Genomic DNA, 15,878 nt, shown 5'->3' with positions numbered 1-15,878 from the left:
TTCAGTAGCCTAAAAGTTTAGCAAAATAAACTTTAATTTATAGCGATTCGTGTCACAAACACTCTTCATCAGCTGCTTCAGATGTCCCATCCGTAGTGAATGATAAAATTATGATTCTAAGATAAAAGTTGAGTAAAATGCACAAGCGTACATTAATTTAGCATGTAAATTGAACTTCCTAAACTTGCTAACTGGTTACCGATGTCCAAATCCCCGTGACATTACGTATTTGAATGGATGATGACGTGGACCTGGCACAAGGGTCCCACATGTCAGCCTAATCTCTTTTCTCAAATGCTGTCATGACCCACGTTTTCTAATTATTAAAGAAAAAAGAAAAAAATCTGTCACAGTATGAACCATGGACACCGCGGCCATCTGCCCGCGCCGGCTCGCGACCCCCGGCCGCCCGCGCCCGGCCTCGGCCAGCGCCGTCGCTTGCCTGCGCTGGCCAGCGCCGCCGTCTGCCTATGCCGGGCTGCGGCCACGACCGCCGTCCGCTCTGGCCGAGTTGCACCTGCCGTCCCCATCTGCGCGCGCTGGGCCGCGGTCGCCGGAGAGGAAATCGAGCCAAAGACGCGTGAGCCCAGGTGCAGCAATAGGACGGATCCGGCGGCGCAGGAGCCCATCGTCGCCGGCGAGTGGTGCGGTGAGGGAACGGTGGCCGGGTCGGTAGGAGTGGCCCGCGCGGGGGCGGACGGCGGTCGGCCGGGCAGGAGCTGCCCTGTGAGGTGGATGGCGGGCGGCCTGGCTGGAGCGGCCGGCCCGGCAGCAGCATCTCCCCGGGGGTGGGCGGCGGCCGCGGCCTTGCGCAGGCGGACGGCGGTGGCAGCCATGGACGCGGGGAGCACATGGTTGCCCCCGCAGCCGCCTGCGCGCCTATGCGCGAGCTCGAGCACTGGGAGCTCGGCTCGACCGGCGCAAGACGAGGATGCCGGCTCCTTCGCGCCTCCACGCCAGGCACCACCCACCTCCCCAATCCGACCGTCTTCGAGCCATGGCGCCATGCCCTGCATCTGAGCCGCCCCAGCCGAACCCCTCCCCATCCCAGTCGTGCGCCGCTCCGGCCGGGCAAGCCCCTGCCACGGCCCGTTAGCTACATCGTCGTTGCACCTTGCGTCGGCCGCCGCCTCTCCATAGGCCCCGCCGGAGATGTTTTTTGCGAGAGAAGGGAGAGACATGTGAGGCAGAGAGAAGGCAGGGAGAAGATGGTCCACGTCAGTGCTACGCCACGCAGGTGGTTTAACTCAGTTAACAGTGATTTGGATCTCACGTGAGCCGATTAGCAAATTCAATGATGCGAATGTACATTTTGAGAGTTTGGAGACCAAATGACATTTGATGCCAAGTTCGAGAACCGGCCATACATTTTACTCATAAAAGTTGATGCGATAGCGGCGCAAAAGTTAGAAGGCATCACGTGGCAAGTTCGGTCACGGTAGGATAAGGTTGTGGTGACATGAGGTGATGCCAGTGAGGAGGAGGAGGTGATAGGGAGGCAGAGCAAAAGGTGAGGTGTGGTTAGGGTGTCAGCTGATTAAAAAATTAATATATCCTAAATATTATGTTTAAAATTAGATGGAATAATGTATAGGAGTACAATCCTATGCTCACGTTGATCCAGCAGGTGAGGATTCTTAAAAAGAAAAACGTGAAGCGAAATTGATGATCATCTTATGCTTATCCTTCCTACTTTTACATTAGTTACAAAATATTACAAATACCTTAACATGCATGATTGCTCCATGGCTGTTCCATATCACCACTGACAGTCTACCTAAGTCAAAAACATCATCAGCAGGCATCAACCCAATACATTTTCCTACCCTATATCCTATATGGTAGCACTCGAGCTAGTGGTGTAGGCTTGACAAGGTCAGCCTAGCCGATGCCCATGAGGATTATATTGGCAATGAAGAGGTTGGTAGTGTGAAAGTGTCGGTGACCTAGAATTATCTCAACAACACTACAAAGGTTGACGTGTTGAGAACGTTGAGCTTGGTCAGAAACTCCGGGATGAACATGCCCGCCACCCCTAGCATCGCGCCCATCGGCCATACATGCCCAACTTTGACTGCACATTGCACATAGCCGGTGGGTGTGATGCTGGTTCCGATTAATAATTGCTAACTAAACTATAAATATAGATGAAAAATTTATAGACCACTAATTACGATGTAAAACCTATCACGATCGAATAAAAGTGCATACATGCATGTTAGAGACTTCGTTACAATATATTTTATAAATGAGAGATGAACGTGTACAAAGCAATCAATTTTATCACCTATGCTTCTCAATATTACTAGCCCGTGCAGGAGCACGGTTCATAGACTAATTTAAACTAAATATTGTCCTAAACGTCATATTTAGCTATCCTAAACTTTATATATATTTAGAAATAGATGGGGAGTATTTATATATTTTCACACGGCCGGCTTCATCCAATCGTGATATGTACTTTAACATATTGGATCCTGAGCACTAGGGTTAGCCCGTGTTTTTTCTTTTGTTCCTTTTTTTCTTCTATTCTTTAGTTTTTTTAGGATTCTCCCTCTTCCATTAGCTGTCCTTCATCTCAAGGAGAGCCATGTTGAGGATCTTCTCTCTCGTGCCGGCACTAACCCTTGCGACCCGGCGTGTAATGTAAGGTTGCCATGCATCCAACAGATTTGCTTCGTTACAACTGAACAGAGATAACTTGATCCGAATCTTATCAAGTAATTCATATACCATTCATATATAGTATTGCGGCATAAGCACACTTGATCATGGATTTCAACAACTCTTTTCATCATCCTAACGCTTTTGTCAGCTCTTCAGGTGGCGCGGACTACACAAGATACTGAACATTTCTTCATCTAGCTACCGTGTCTGCCTCGGTAACAACCTTGTGCCGTGGTTCTCCAAACGCCTGATCGAGACTATTAGCACACCTCGCTCCAGTGCTGATGCCTGATGCTAGCTAACTACCGTGCAGCGTGCAGGAGCAGATGTTGCTGTTGAGTGCTGCTAGGTTTGTCAGCTGTTACAGAGAGTTGCACTTGTACATCACAACTGCACGTAACTGCTGTTTACTCTCTGACCATGCCGGTGCGGCGTTTCTTCTCTCAGCTAATCCATTTTAACACGGCGCATAAAGGTAAACTGAAATAATTGATACTCACTTTCATGCACAAGATAGATGATCGCACTGTCCGTGACACCAAATTTCTCCGATGTGCCGTCAGCCTCTCCAACCAACCAGTTTGAGAGGTTCTAGCTCTAGATATGAATTCTCGTGACTCAGCCTGAACCAAATAGGAGCATCACTTGGCGTAAAAGATATGAATTCCACGTAAACCTTCGTCGTCTTCACATCTACTCAGGCTGTGTATATATGTGAAGTATTCACACGACGTGTGAATATTTCACATATACAGCAAGGAAAGAATACAGCAACAAAGGCGTTGCAAACTTGCAAATCCTTTGCTTTGGATCAGAACTCACCGAAGGCCGCCAAGGGGGTCAAAGCCGTAGTCGCCAGGAACAGGAAGGCTGCATCAACAAGACAAGAACAGCAGCACGCACACCGTCAGAGCTAGTCACGTGCAAGGGCTTTGTTTCGTCAATGCCATGCGTCCTGCCATCGAGCCCTCGTACGCGTAGACGCGAGCGTCCGGTGGCGTCGCGGCAGTTTAAAGAGGTCAAAACGCGCCGGGCTTGCTTTATTCGGGAGGAAATAGCGACACGCGGCACGGAGAATCTGGCGTCGTGGTCTCGTGGAGGTGCTCAGCTCTGCGAGCTGGTAGAAATCAGGGGGTGGGCACGGCGCTGGGCTCGATCCGCGAGTTGGTAGAAAACAGGCACGTTTCTGCTCACATCGGCCGAAGTCTCTCCGTGCGAGGCAGATTTGTGATTCAGACGGTGAAATGGAGCAATACAACGTCAGTGTACCGAGTGTTCTTGGCATACCAAGTAGTAACAATTTTGGTTTCTTTAAAAGCAAGAGAAGTCTCATAAAAGAGGAAGCCGGGGAAACTGTCTGTTCAATTTCAGTTGCATAAAAGTAAGTAGCAGAAAAATTATACCATAAACATGTCCTCCAGTCCCAACCTCAATAACGCACGCTTTCAAAACAAGTAAATTCAGAGTGATCATAAATGAACAAGACGTGTGTGATGGCATACAAATACCATGGGTTACATCCTCAACCAAGAACTCAAAGACACTTCACACTTCACAGGCTTCAGCTCTTTCATCTTTTCTTTTGATCTAACTTGTACTCTCAGCATTTATCATACACCAAATCCTACCGGGACGCGACACAAAAAGAACGAAAGGGAGTTTGCACCAAAACCACTGCTGACCTGGTGGGAAAGTGTCGGTACAACAGACCATTTTCCCTTTTGTGATCACGATCAGATTTCTAAAAGAAGCTTTGCAGAGGAAGTCAACAACAACACACGTTCAGAGCCCAATCTCGATTCCTTTGACATTTTACCCTTTACATCGTCGAGCAAATAGTGTACAATTAAACATCACTGAGTAGAGCATTTTCTCACATAGTAACAGACTAGTGATCTTCAGCTAAATTTGAGTATTTGACTGTTTATTGCTATAGGTAGACGGTAATAGACCGGAGCGTAAAAAGCCCGGTATGGCTGCGGAGTTTCTTACCAGATCTTGCACACTCTGAATCATGCCCAAAACTTGGTTCTGCACAACTGCGCGTGCATTCTTCAGAGATGTGCAGTCCACTACGAAACTCTCGAGTCTGGACCACACGTACATGAATTCTGCTCAAATTACAAATGCAAGTTCTTCTTGGACCCATGCTTGGTCTTGATCATCTGGTTCAGGGCCTTCACGCACCGGCGTATCATCCCCATCGACTTCTTCCCTCCCTCGGGTCGCTTTATCACCATGGCCAGCGTTGTGCCGCCTGCTGCTGCTCCTCCTGATCCTGAAACCTTATGGTCAGGAAGGGCACTCTCGCCGTGGCCGCCTAGCTTGTTGGTAGGCTTTGCCTCTCCGGTTTGAAGCTGCTTCTGCTGTATCAGCTCCTGAAGGGAGAACCGGGGCACGTTGTCCACAGCACGCGGTGGCAAGGGCAGCTTCTTCACGCTTTGGAATTGCTCCGGCTCCTTCTGCTCCGCCTTGCACCATTCCTGCTCTGCCTTCTGCTGCTCCTCATCTTCTTCAGACTGCTCTGACGCCTTCTCATCTGCCTCTTGGCGTAGTTGGTAACGCTCTGCTGTCATCTCCTCATCGTTTTCACTTTGGTTTGGTATCATCAGCACTTCTTCTTGGTATTGTGATGCTTTTTCGTCTTCATCTTGATACTGCTCTGGCGTCTTCTCCTCTTCATCTTTATGCTGCTCTGGTTTCTTCTCCTTTTCACATTGATAATGCTCTGGTTTCTTCTGCTCTGCACCTGAATATTGCTGATATTTCTTCTCCTGCTCATCTTGATACTGCTTTGGTGTCTTTTGCTCGCCATCTTCATACTGGAGTGGTGCTTGTGGAATCTTCGACTCCTCATCTTCATCCAGACCCAGTGCCAGCTGCTCTGCATCCTCACATTGCTGGAGTGCCTTCAGCTCTGCATCTTGGCATTGGAGAAACTCCTTCAGCTCTTGGTGGCGTTGTTGTGCCAGGGATGGCACATACTGATCTTGGAAACAGGCGACCAGGCTCGTCGATCGCCGTGTCCGCCTCGACATGGCCATGTCAAAGCGGCGAGACTTGCTCACATCTAGCTCCGTGGCCATGGTCTGTGGTCTTAGGGAGGAGACCCCCGGAAGAGTTGCTCTGCATCTTCTTCTCTGGATGGAGTTATAAGGTCGCCAGATATGATCAATTGAACAGTCCGTACTGGGAATCAGTGAACTGGTGAGGCGTCCATTTCAGAGGTGAAGCCCAGTTTGGTCATTTGTAAGATCAGTAGCTGTCACCGGTAGCTTTTCATCCCTACATGAAGTGAGATCCAAGTTAGCAGTAGGCAAGTGACCATTATTCTCCATAAACATCTGATATCTTTGTTCTGCAACTTTCTGAAACAACACGATCATGCTTTGTTGGATGACAATATGACATTTACTCTGTCCAAGGAACACCTACGAACTAGGGACAATGTTCTGGAAGAAAATGCAGCTGTAACTGAAGCCTTGTCCAACAACACCACCAGAATGATAACCAGCAGGATTTGGTTTCAAGTGAAAGATTTGAATGACATGAACTACTTTGACTGGAGAAAAATTAATCAATCATTTGCTCAACTGTAACATTAACAGTTGTCAGTCACTGAACATTTCCAAGTAACTTTGGGGTTTTCCCAGTTTCAATAAAAAGAATTTCGAGAAACTAATAAGCTCAAATAGCAGGTTCTGAAGAGTTAATTAAGCAACTTTGGCAGAAGTGCAAAATCGAAAAAAAAGGAGATGATTCTGTGCTTAAAAGCAGCAAGTAATACTCAAACACAAATTACACCTTTATGTCACAACTCGGATTAAACAAAACGCGGGTCCTTTGCCAACATTCTACATCTCAGGCCACATTAAGGATTATTCTTTTACAAGATCAATCTTGCTTACATACAGACAGAATTCCCTATCTTGCAAACCTCATTGTCCACTCAGCTGCTATTTCATCGTGTTTAGTTCTGTCAGTAAGATACTGACGTGAAATGCTCATCACAAGCGGGGTGTCTGCACAAACAGATCATAAACATAACTCTTTTGAGCGTTAAAGCAAAGTAGAAACCCTGCAGACAGTAGGCTTGGTTTGCACTGGAATCCATGACTGTTTACAGAAGGTGTACAGAGAATGATCAAAACATACATGGATCTGGATTGCCGATGATGTCTTTTATTGCCAGTAACACCTTTGAAATGGTGAAAGCTGGACTCCAGCCATCCTTCAATATGTCCAAATGCACTTTACCAGCAGAATCAACGTTGCAGTGGTAAATCCTTGTTTTGAAAGTTACCTGGGAGAATTGCATAACACAAACTTGGAGTTATATGAAACTAAATTTGTCCAATCAAAATAAATAGACAAATATACTCAATTTAAATAGATTCGACCAGAAGAGTAAAATATTTGCGAATACTCTCAACTATTAACATGTGAAATATCAAATCATGGTTAGCATGGCTTGTAACACTACAAAAGTTATTCAGTACATAAGTATAGATATGATAATCACTCCATAGAACATTGAAAACATATTTCGACAACACACAAAAAAAAGAAACAAGAAAGCCTTTTAGCCCAAAGCAAGCTGGGATAGGCTATTTAGAGAATTGAAACATTCAAAAATATTTTCCATAATTTCATATATTTAATAGCTTTAGTGTGGTTGTTAGTTTCATTAGCTGATCATGGTTAAACTGCGCCACTGAAGGTCGGTGTGGTAGGTGACAGCTAAAACAGAGGTTGGCTGTTTCTGGTCCCTCATATCTCAAGCAACCTGTCAAAAGTTGAAAAGTAATAACAGGAAATAGATGGTGGTGGTGTTGGCATCCTCCAGAAATGTGTCAGTGGTGATTTTCGCTATGGCTAGCAGCTGGACAGTGATGAATAAATATCAATAACATGAATGAGTGGGCTAGGCATTTAGAATCACTTCCCTCAGTTAGCAGACTCTTATATTCTAAGCCAAGATAACAATAGGTCACCACATGACAAGAGGTGATGTCAAAAGTACCTGTTGCAATAGCAAGGCTTCCACCAAGTAAAAACAATTTTATGACATCTTTTGTTCGGGAAAGTATTGATCGAAGCATGCCAGAACAAAAAACAATATCTTAGCAGCTCTGCATTCTTTCTTTTTTAAAAAGAAAAACCAACAACAGTAAACTAGAAACCTCAGATGGTTTTTCTTCATACATCAATATCGCACTAAGAAGTCCTAAAACATCACATTACAGTACTTCGCATGAAAACGTACAAACACGGCTTTAGAAGAAACAAGCTAACGTTAATTAGCAGCAAAGAAAACTATCTTTCAGCATAATCTTTTTCACATTAGTTCCACTCCTCGCCATCAGATGCATGCCTCCCTACCAGTATTCTCTGATGAGGCGTTTTCATGTGGCACTTCTAGATTAATCTTCATTCTTGACAGATAGCTGAATGTGCTTTTTTTTTTCTAGGGAAAAGCAAATCTTCATAAATTATTGTTTCAAAATCAAGTTTACCCATATTATGATAGCCAGACTGTTGAAAATTTGGGGATATAAGGCTTCAGGGCAACTGATGCTTTGAATCTTATAAAGCATACTAAGGTTCATTGCTCTGATAACACTCTGTTTGCACAGTTCATTCAGTTGCCTAGGATGATCAAATTACGAATCCCAAGAGCAGAACAATCAGAACTAGAATTAGACACTTTTTTTTTACCGAGCAGAACTACACACTATTACCAGCCTAACTGATCTGACCTCCCACTTGAATTTCTGTTACGAATACTTTCTAGTACTTAGGCAGTCGGAGTCAGCACAACTGAGTGTGACATACAGAAATACACATACATTCCTTGAAACTTGTCCATTCAAAAAGAGTAAACAAGGAATCGAGGGATTAGGTAGAAGGTGTACATAACAAGAAGTGGAGAAATGTCCAAGTTGGAGCTTAGTTTTCAGGACACAAAAAAATTTCTGTACTAAGCCAAGATTCCCAAGCACACTTCAACAGATCAACGTCAACAGGAAGAGCATGCTAACAAGAAATGTGAATCATTACCATGGGAGGTTTGAAAGGATAATCAGGGGGGAACACGATATCAAGGAAAAATATCCCTCCTTCATATGGCGATCCTGCAAGACATAACATTATGCGTCAAATCAGCCGGCACGTACTCGTGAGCCCAGTTTATTGTACAAATTAAACTACTGCACCTACTCTAAACATAGAAGCAGCAATTTGAACAAGTAAAACTGACATCCTCCAGCGCAGTTAAATTTCCGCAAGCTTTCAACTGTCTCGAATCAATTGGAGAAACGGATAGAGGGAGCTCATACCTTGGGGCCCGATGATGGTGGAGAGCCAGTGATAGAGGTTGTCGCCCTTGGGCCCGGCGGAGCAGTCGGAGGCGTTGAGGTCCAGCAACTCTTTCTGTATCCGCTTACCTGACGACGACACCGACGTCCCGCCGCTCGACCCCCACGGCCGCACGCTGCTTCCGCCTCCTCCTCCTCCTCCGCCGCCGCCGGGGGCCCCGGCGCCGGCGGCGAAGGGGAAGCGGGAGGTGGGGAAGGAGGATGAGGACATGCCCGCCGCGACGGACGACAGTGACGGAGGGCGAAAGCGTGTGGGCCGGCTCGCCGCGCATCCTGGTGAGGCTTTAAATCCAATTTGCAGGCCCATTACGGTAATTGATAATGGACCGGTGGGTTAATATGGGCCGCGTTAGTCGCTCAGTCACAAGTCACAACGAGTCAATTTTTTTCTTAGGCTCAAACCATTTTCGAAAAGGCTAAAAGTGCAAAGATAAGAAAGACAGCAGTACACCACTGAAACCATACTGTATGCAGGAGTGCTGAGTGCAAATCATTTGGAACTTCCAGCATTCAGATAAGCTGCTTGTCACAGCTCGATTTTCGAAATTGACCTTCAAAACTGATGATTTGACGCAATGCTGATTCCTAGGAAAACAAATTTTGGGATAAGATTACATGGCGATGGCATCTACCTGAATACACTAAAACAAATATGCCCCTACAGTATCTAATGACAAGATCCACGGCAAATTACGGGTATCTCATCCAAAATGCAACATTGTTACAATGTTTTACATCACTAGAATGGCCAGCAATGCGGCTACTAGGTGAGTCAACCAGCAGGATTGGGATTTCGAAGCAAAACTGTCAGGGCTTACAGGCCCGGAGGCTGTACCGCCGTCGCTGCCGTTGGCGCCCGTGCTACAAACAGGGGCAAATCACATTCTCAGTACAGAGCACAAAACAGGGTTAGAACTTGGAACCTTTTGACACGAAATTTTGAGTTGGACATACCTTCCAGCGAAAATGCATGAACCATGGCCTGCAAGAAATAAAGGGGGAATTTAGATTAGGCTCGTGTTATTTACATGCTATACAACAATTTGACATTAGCACTAAAATACTAGATACCCTTGATTTCTTGAAATTAAATTAAAATGACAAAAAAGGTGAGGTCTTTAAACTAGAAAACACAAGTAACTATTTCTAGAAATTATAAATTAAACATAAGATGCTGATGAAAGTTGTTGTGGGCTGTGGTATTATGATTTGGACACTGCCTGTGATTTTGATCTGATGTAACAGCTCAAATTTGACTAAACCCCACATCCCTACATACGTTTTATCTTGGCCTAATGGGACACACATCTTAGGTAAAATGCTTGCCAGATTATTTACATGTTCCCTACAGAAATTTGCACGAGTAGCGCTTGCTTTGGGGCATGGTACATTTCTAGGAAGGTCTCATTGCTGGTGGGAACACAATAACAGATCAACAAGAGATTGAGCATTGGCTAGCTAAACATGTAGAATTCTCGCCTAATGATAATAAAACAGAAGTCCAGTAGGGCTTTTGTGTAATAAAAATCACAGTCAAAACACCATGGTAGCCAATCAAGGGTTAAATTTTGCATAACAAGGACCTTGATCCCTTCAAGCATTTCAGTGCTAAATTTGGTGTTTTGGATTGTCGCTTGCGCTGATGTAGGGCAACTATAAATTATTTGCCATAATTACTGAAACCCATACGAAATAATCAATAATTGTGCCAAAAAACCATTGTATCCTACTAAATGTAGGAGAGCAGAATGCAGCTTACTTGGATCAGTAGATGTTATCATTGCAGTGCCATTAAAGCTGCATGTACCACCGCTAGATTGTGTTCTATGATAATAATCGTTGAAAGCATATGAAGCAACAGCTACAATGTTATCTGATTCATAGCATGGTTGCCCAGGCTGAATTGCACTGCAGTTTGCAGAGCCAGGGCCACATGCCCAATCCAAACTATGCTTCAGTGCACCATGGGGTGCACTTGAATTTGCCACACAAAACATCCCGCGCAGAGCTGGTGATTCTGGGATAGTTGTGGCCACGTCCTCAAATGATAGAGAGTACACAGTAGTAGCGTTGGGAAACATAATCCCCCAACTTTTCTCTGATACAGGTCCTGACCGAAGATCCTCGTTGAATAGCTCAAAGATGTAGGTGCTTGACTGATTCATTGGTTGGCTGGGCGTACCAGAATTATTCAGTACATGACGTATGAGGTTCGTATTGTAGGCCAAAGCATTATCAACAGTAGCAGCCTTCTCATTTTGCCCACCACGCCATGGCCAGCCAGAAGCTGTGACCAGAACAGGAATCCCCGTGAAATTCATTGCTTGGATTGAGTTGTAAGTAGCATCAATGATTGCATCAAACATATTGGTATAGAACAGATTGGTGTTGGGATCTGAAATTTGACCGTTGGGACTGAGTGAGCGGAATAGTGCATACTCTAAGGGGAATACGCCTTGTCCTCCGACATAGCTATAGTATGGTTGGGCATTCAGCATGAAGGAAGATCCTGTATTCTTCAGAAACTGAAGATATTGAGACATTATTGAGCTCCATGTCGAATTGAAAGTGGCAGTGGAGGGAGGAAATGCCTTCGAGATCATATCCATTGAATGTGGACTTGAAATTTTCACCTGAGTATTGAGGTTTGCAGCCAACAGTGCTGATTGGAGGAACTGCAATGCAGGTATAAGAACAAGGGCTGCATTTGGAATGTTAGTAAGAACCTCATCACCCACTGCAATATATGTGATGTTAGTTGCTGGAACATAAGCAGCAACGTTCTTGTTAATCCAATCAGCAGCTGTGGATCGAGATTGCCCCACACGAAGTAGCTGATCATTGGGAACCCCAACCATCACTTCTATTCCAGTATTTGCAAGGGCAGTCAACATCTGATGGTCTGAATCAATCAGACGAACATGCTGAATCTTCTTTGCTTTAAGGATAGCCACTATATCTGTTGCTGATGGTAGGTTTGACATATCATTACCAATAGTGATCCCAACAAATGCACCTACAACAAATTGCAGCAATGATTGTTTATGCAAACATAGGGATTATATATATTTAGAACCTATTAATCAGTTCAAAATAACATTTTTTGGTGTCTTTTCTAAACTAGTTTCCAGCACATTCAGGAAAATCAGAATGAGGAACTACGAATACGGTAAATAATGATTTCGGTACATCTATATAGAACATAGTGTAATTTTTGCACTGCCATATTTCTACAGTCAGTAGTATAATTTTAGCACTACTATTCTGGAACCATACCTACAGTTTCAAAATATAGTAGTTCAAAACCATATCTAGGTACTACAAACTAATATGGTGAGCTGGAGTACCTGAAACATTGAGAACCATGAGCATTAACAACATAACCACGCCCTGTAGTCGCTTGGGCGACATATTGTTACGCCCAAAGATCTGATTGGCTGTGAAGAAGGGATACTCCAGAAGATCTCAAGCAAAGCTGAAACAGCAACAAAAAAAAGGGGTTGGTTATTGCGTTCATTTAACCAGAACAGACTACAATATATTCTTAACTAAAGAACTGCATATATGGGAGATATTTTAAGCTATGAAATTCATTGATGATACCAAATGCAAGCAGTACGCATCCACATTTGTAGAGTATACGCTAAATATAACACTGGAAAACCAATTTTCAGATTTACCCAAATCTCCAGCACGGAGCAACAAACTTAGAAAACATTTAAGTACTACAGTACAGGGTAGTCAGGCAGTCCCATGAACTTCTTCTAAATTAATGAATCCACGACTTAAAATGACCCACAAATCATGGAGAAAATCTTTTGGCTGCTAATAAATGGAGAAATTGAGGCAATGAGTAGGCACCGCTAATCATGAGGGCAAAAGATTCCCAATTTCTATCGCCACACATTCACGAAGTTCAAGCCTACAATAACATACGAGACACACGAACTAAACCGCCACGGACAGAATAACTGAGAACTGTGAATGCCCCTCCAAACTAAAACATCAGAAAGCAAAGCAGAGATCAGCGAACACCTAGAAATTCCTTCAGGCATAATGTGAACAAGGGTTCAAGAACACCTCATTACCCGTTTGTCGGCTAAAATGACACCCCTTTCTAGAGGAACCTCAGTTGGTAGAAAGTCACGAGCAGGAAAGATCACAAGGGTCCAAAAGAACGCAACAAACGGCGACATCGTAATCTCAACAACAGTACAAGAAAAAAAAAAGTGGAACAAAATCAGCAAGGAAAGAGAAGATCGCCACCTGATTTTGTCCTCAAAGAAGAGCCCTTTCTTCCTCCTCCCTTTCCCAGACGCGCACGGAGGAACTCCTCACAGACGGAGACGGCACCAAGAAGCCGCCGCGGAGCAGGACGAACCGCGGTCGCCGCCGCCGCCCGCCGCCAATAGAAGTGACTAGTGAGGACGAACTGGGGGAGTGGAGAGTGGAGACTGACTGCCGCAGCACTCCTGTGTGGGGATGATGGGAAACGGGAAGCTCTCTCCCCTCTTGTGCGCCAGCACGCAGAGAATCCGAGGAGGTTTTGATGCCCGAGTACGGCGTACCTGAGCGTGTTCTTGGCTCTGGAGGCTCTCTAGCTTCCCTCTGCTCCTTGGAGGTTTAACACAAAACACTTCATAATAAGCGCCATTAAAAACTGGTCTCTCCAAGAAGTGGCGATTAGTAAAGAAATGCGAGCGATTGACCGAGAGCTCAGCGAGATCCGATTAAGTTTCCTCGAGGGGAGGGGACACGGAGGATAAACTAACAGGGAAAAGAGGTGGGAAAGGCGGAGGGAGGAGGAATCAAAGCCAGCGCTTTTTGATTGTTGGAGGCGTGGTAGCGGGAGCGTGATGACTGTGAGGACTGACGAGTTGGGAGGTGTGCAGTGTGCAGGTTCCAGAGGAGCGGCGAAGGACAGGCCAGCCCAGGCCAGGAGGCCAGCGTGCGTTTCTGTGGTCACACCCCCTGTGGCCACCCTGTGGGTTGGTTGGACTCTTAAATTGAGCTTTGGAGATAGTGGGCGTTTATTTTAAAAAATCCAAGATGTTTTTCTCTTATAATATTATACAATAAAACTATATTGGAGGCTTGACCTCATGTGGTAGTACTAAGGTTTGCTACTTGAGATCTAATATCACGAGCAGGGCCAACCTGAAATTTCCGTGGCTTGGGACGAAATTAAAATTAGAGGCTCTTATGAATTGGTACGTGCTTAGTTTGTGCAGCAGCTACAGCTAACTCTTTAGTATTCAATGGACCATCATGATTTAAGAAAGTAATCAATGGGCTTTTTATGTGATTCTATATACTAATTTATTTGATTGTTTATTCTTTTTTATTTTGTCACTGACGTAGGTCTGTACCACACGATGGCATAGGAGTTGGTATGCGTATACAACTAATGCACACACATTTTGATATTGACTAAAACTAGAAAGAAAATATAGGAGCAAGCGGATAGTGTCAGAAACTAGAAAAAGAAAACAACATTATCTATATACTCCCTCCATTCCAACTCCATTCCAAATCGTAGATCGTTTTAGCTTTTTTATGCATAATTTTTGTTATACACTTAGATATAGTCTAGATGCCTAATAATATCTATGAATCTAGAAAAGCCAAAACAACCTACAATTTGGAACGGAAGGATTAGAAAATTAGTGCAAATCTAAAATAAAATTGAATTAACTGATATATAATGGAAATCCTCATCGTAACCAAGAATCGAAGTAATAAAACCGTTCCAGTCTAATCTATGGAAGGGATAAAGGAACAGATGTAGAAAAGTACATGCAACCACAAGCTTGATGAAATTTGGAGTAGGCTGTTCTAAATGTAAATTTTGTACGATCATTGTGTTGTCCTTGCAATCCAGTTGTTATCCAATGTTGATTGTATAATAATACAAACAATATACCAAAAATTCTTTGCACATTTTTGCATCATGGAAAGGGATGTTGCGCCATGTTTGAAACACAAGATATTTTCATCATTAATTCATTTGATATAAATATGATAAAGAAATATAATCATGTGCCTTTTTATGCATACCTTCATCAAAATTTCTACTAAAATACTTACATAAGGAACTTGACACTACTCCCTCCATTTCAAATTATGGGTCATTTTGGCTTTTCTAGATTTATAGTATTTACTATGCATCTAGACATAAGCATATATCTAGGTGCATAGCTAAAATTATACACCTAGAAAAACTAAAATAACATATAAATTGGGATGGTAGAAAAGCTAAAATAACCTATAAATTGGGACGGAGGGAACAGTACTCAAGTAGTAGTCTAGCCCCACATGTGTTACCCAATCGTGCCCCGCAGAAGATCCAAAATTGCAGAATTCACTACGTTCATGGATAGTATATCTCACCGCTTGAATCAACGCCTTTTCTAAGTAGGAAATCAGCAGTTCATTACACCTCCATCCGGTGAAAATGTGAAGGAGACACTCCCATTTTCCTTTGTTTATGAACGGCACTTGCCTAACAGGTTGACACAAACAATGCAATTCCAAACCGATTCACTATGAGTTATCAATAATCAGACTGGCTTCACCTTTCCAAGCGCTGTCCGGTACCACAAAAGCATGTGCAAATGAAAATTCCAAAAGTGTGGTTCGATTAAACTGTGATTTAGATCATACACAAGTGTCGTAGGACACATGGGACATGTTAATGCAAAGATCCAATCGGTTCTCTTTTCCTTCTTTTTTTTATTTGCAATGCAAAGATCCACTCTGAACTCTGAAGTGCCTAGTACTGCCTAGCTTGCTCGCATACAGAATTATACCAGTAGTGTACTACTGCTGACAAGC

At 44.0% G+C, this 15,878-nt stretch overlaps 2 protein-coding genes across 3 annotated transcripts; both read right to left on the bottom strand.

Annotated features, from left to right (window-relative positions):
* Window positions 1-4,448: 4,448 nt before the first annotated feature.
* Window positions 4,449-6,269, bottom strand: LOC117843513 (uncharacterized). The gene has a single exon (XM_034724126.2). It carries the CDS (start codon window positions 5,751-5,753, stop codon window positions 4,788-4,790), a length of 966 nt encoding a protein of 321 aa, XP_034580017.1. The 5' UTR covers window positions 5,754-6,269; the 3' UTR covers window positions 4,449-4,787.
* A 138-nt stretch (window positions 6,270-6,407) lies between these two features.
* On the bottom strand, window positions 6,408-13,971 carry LOC117843514 (glucan endo-1,3-beta-glucosidase 4). Of its 2 annotated transcripts, XM_034724127.2 has the most exons (10): window positions 13,311-13,971; window positions 12,392-12,519; window positions 10,804-12,060; window positions 9,999-10,026; window positions 9,822-9,905; window positions 9,434-9,508; window positions 9,006-9,265; window positions 8,728-8,801; window positions 6,823-6,970; window positions 6,408-6,689 (listed from the first exon to the last, which is right to left on the bottom strand). In XM_034724127.2, the coding sequence occupies exons 2-10, from the start codon at window positions 12,453-12,455 to the stop codon at window positions 6,592-6,594; spliced, it is 2,088 nt and encodes a 695-aa protein (XP_034580018.1). In that variant the 5' UTR covers window positions 12,456-12,519; window positions 13,311-13,971; the 3' UTR covers window positions 6,408-6,591. The 2 variants fall into 2 exon arrangements, with proteins under 2 accessions (XP_034580018.1, XP_072147703.1); XM_072291602.1 differs by lacking the exons at window positions 6,408-6,689; window positions 6,823-6,970; window positions 8,728-8,801; ... (1 more) ...; window positions 9,434-9,508; window positions 13,311-13,971 and adding an exon at window positions 13,080-13,163 and having other exon boundaries at window positions 9,591-9,905.
* Window positions 13,972-15,878: the final 1,907 nt, after the last annotated feature.

Source organism: Setaria viridis, chromosome 2, assembly GCF_005286985.2.
Source record: "Setaria viridis chromosome 2, Setaria_viridis_v4.0, whole genome shotgun sequence".
In the NCBI taxonomy this organism is placed as follows: Eukaryota; Viridiplantae; Streptophyta; class Magnoliopsida; order Poales; family Poaceae; genus Setaria; species Setaria viridis.
This window is presented reverse-complemented; position numbering and strand designations above follow the sequence as displayed.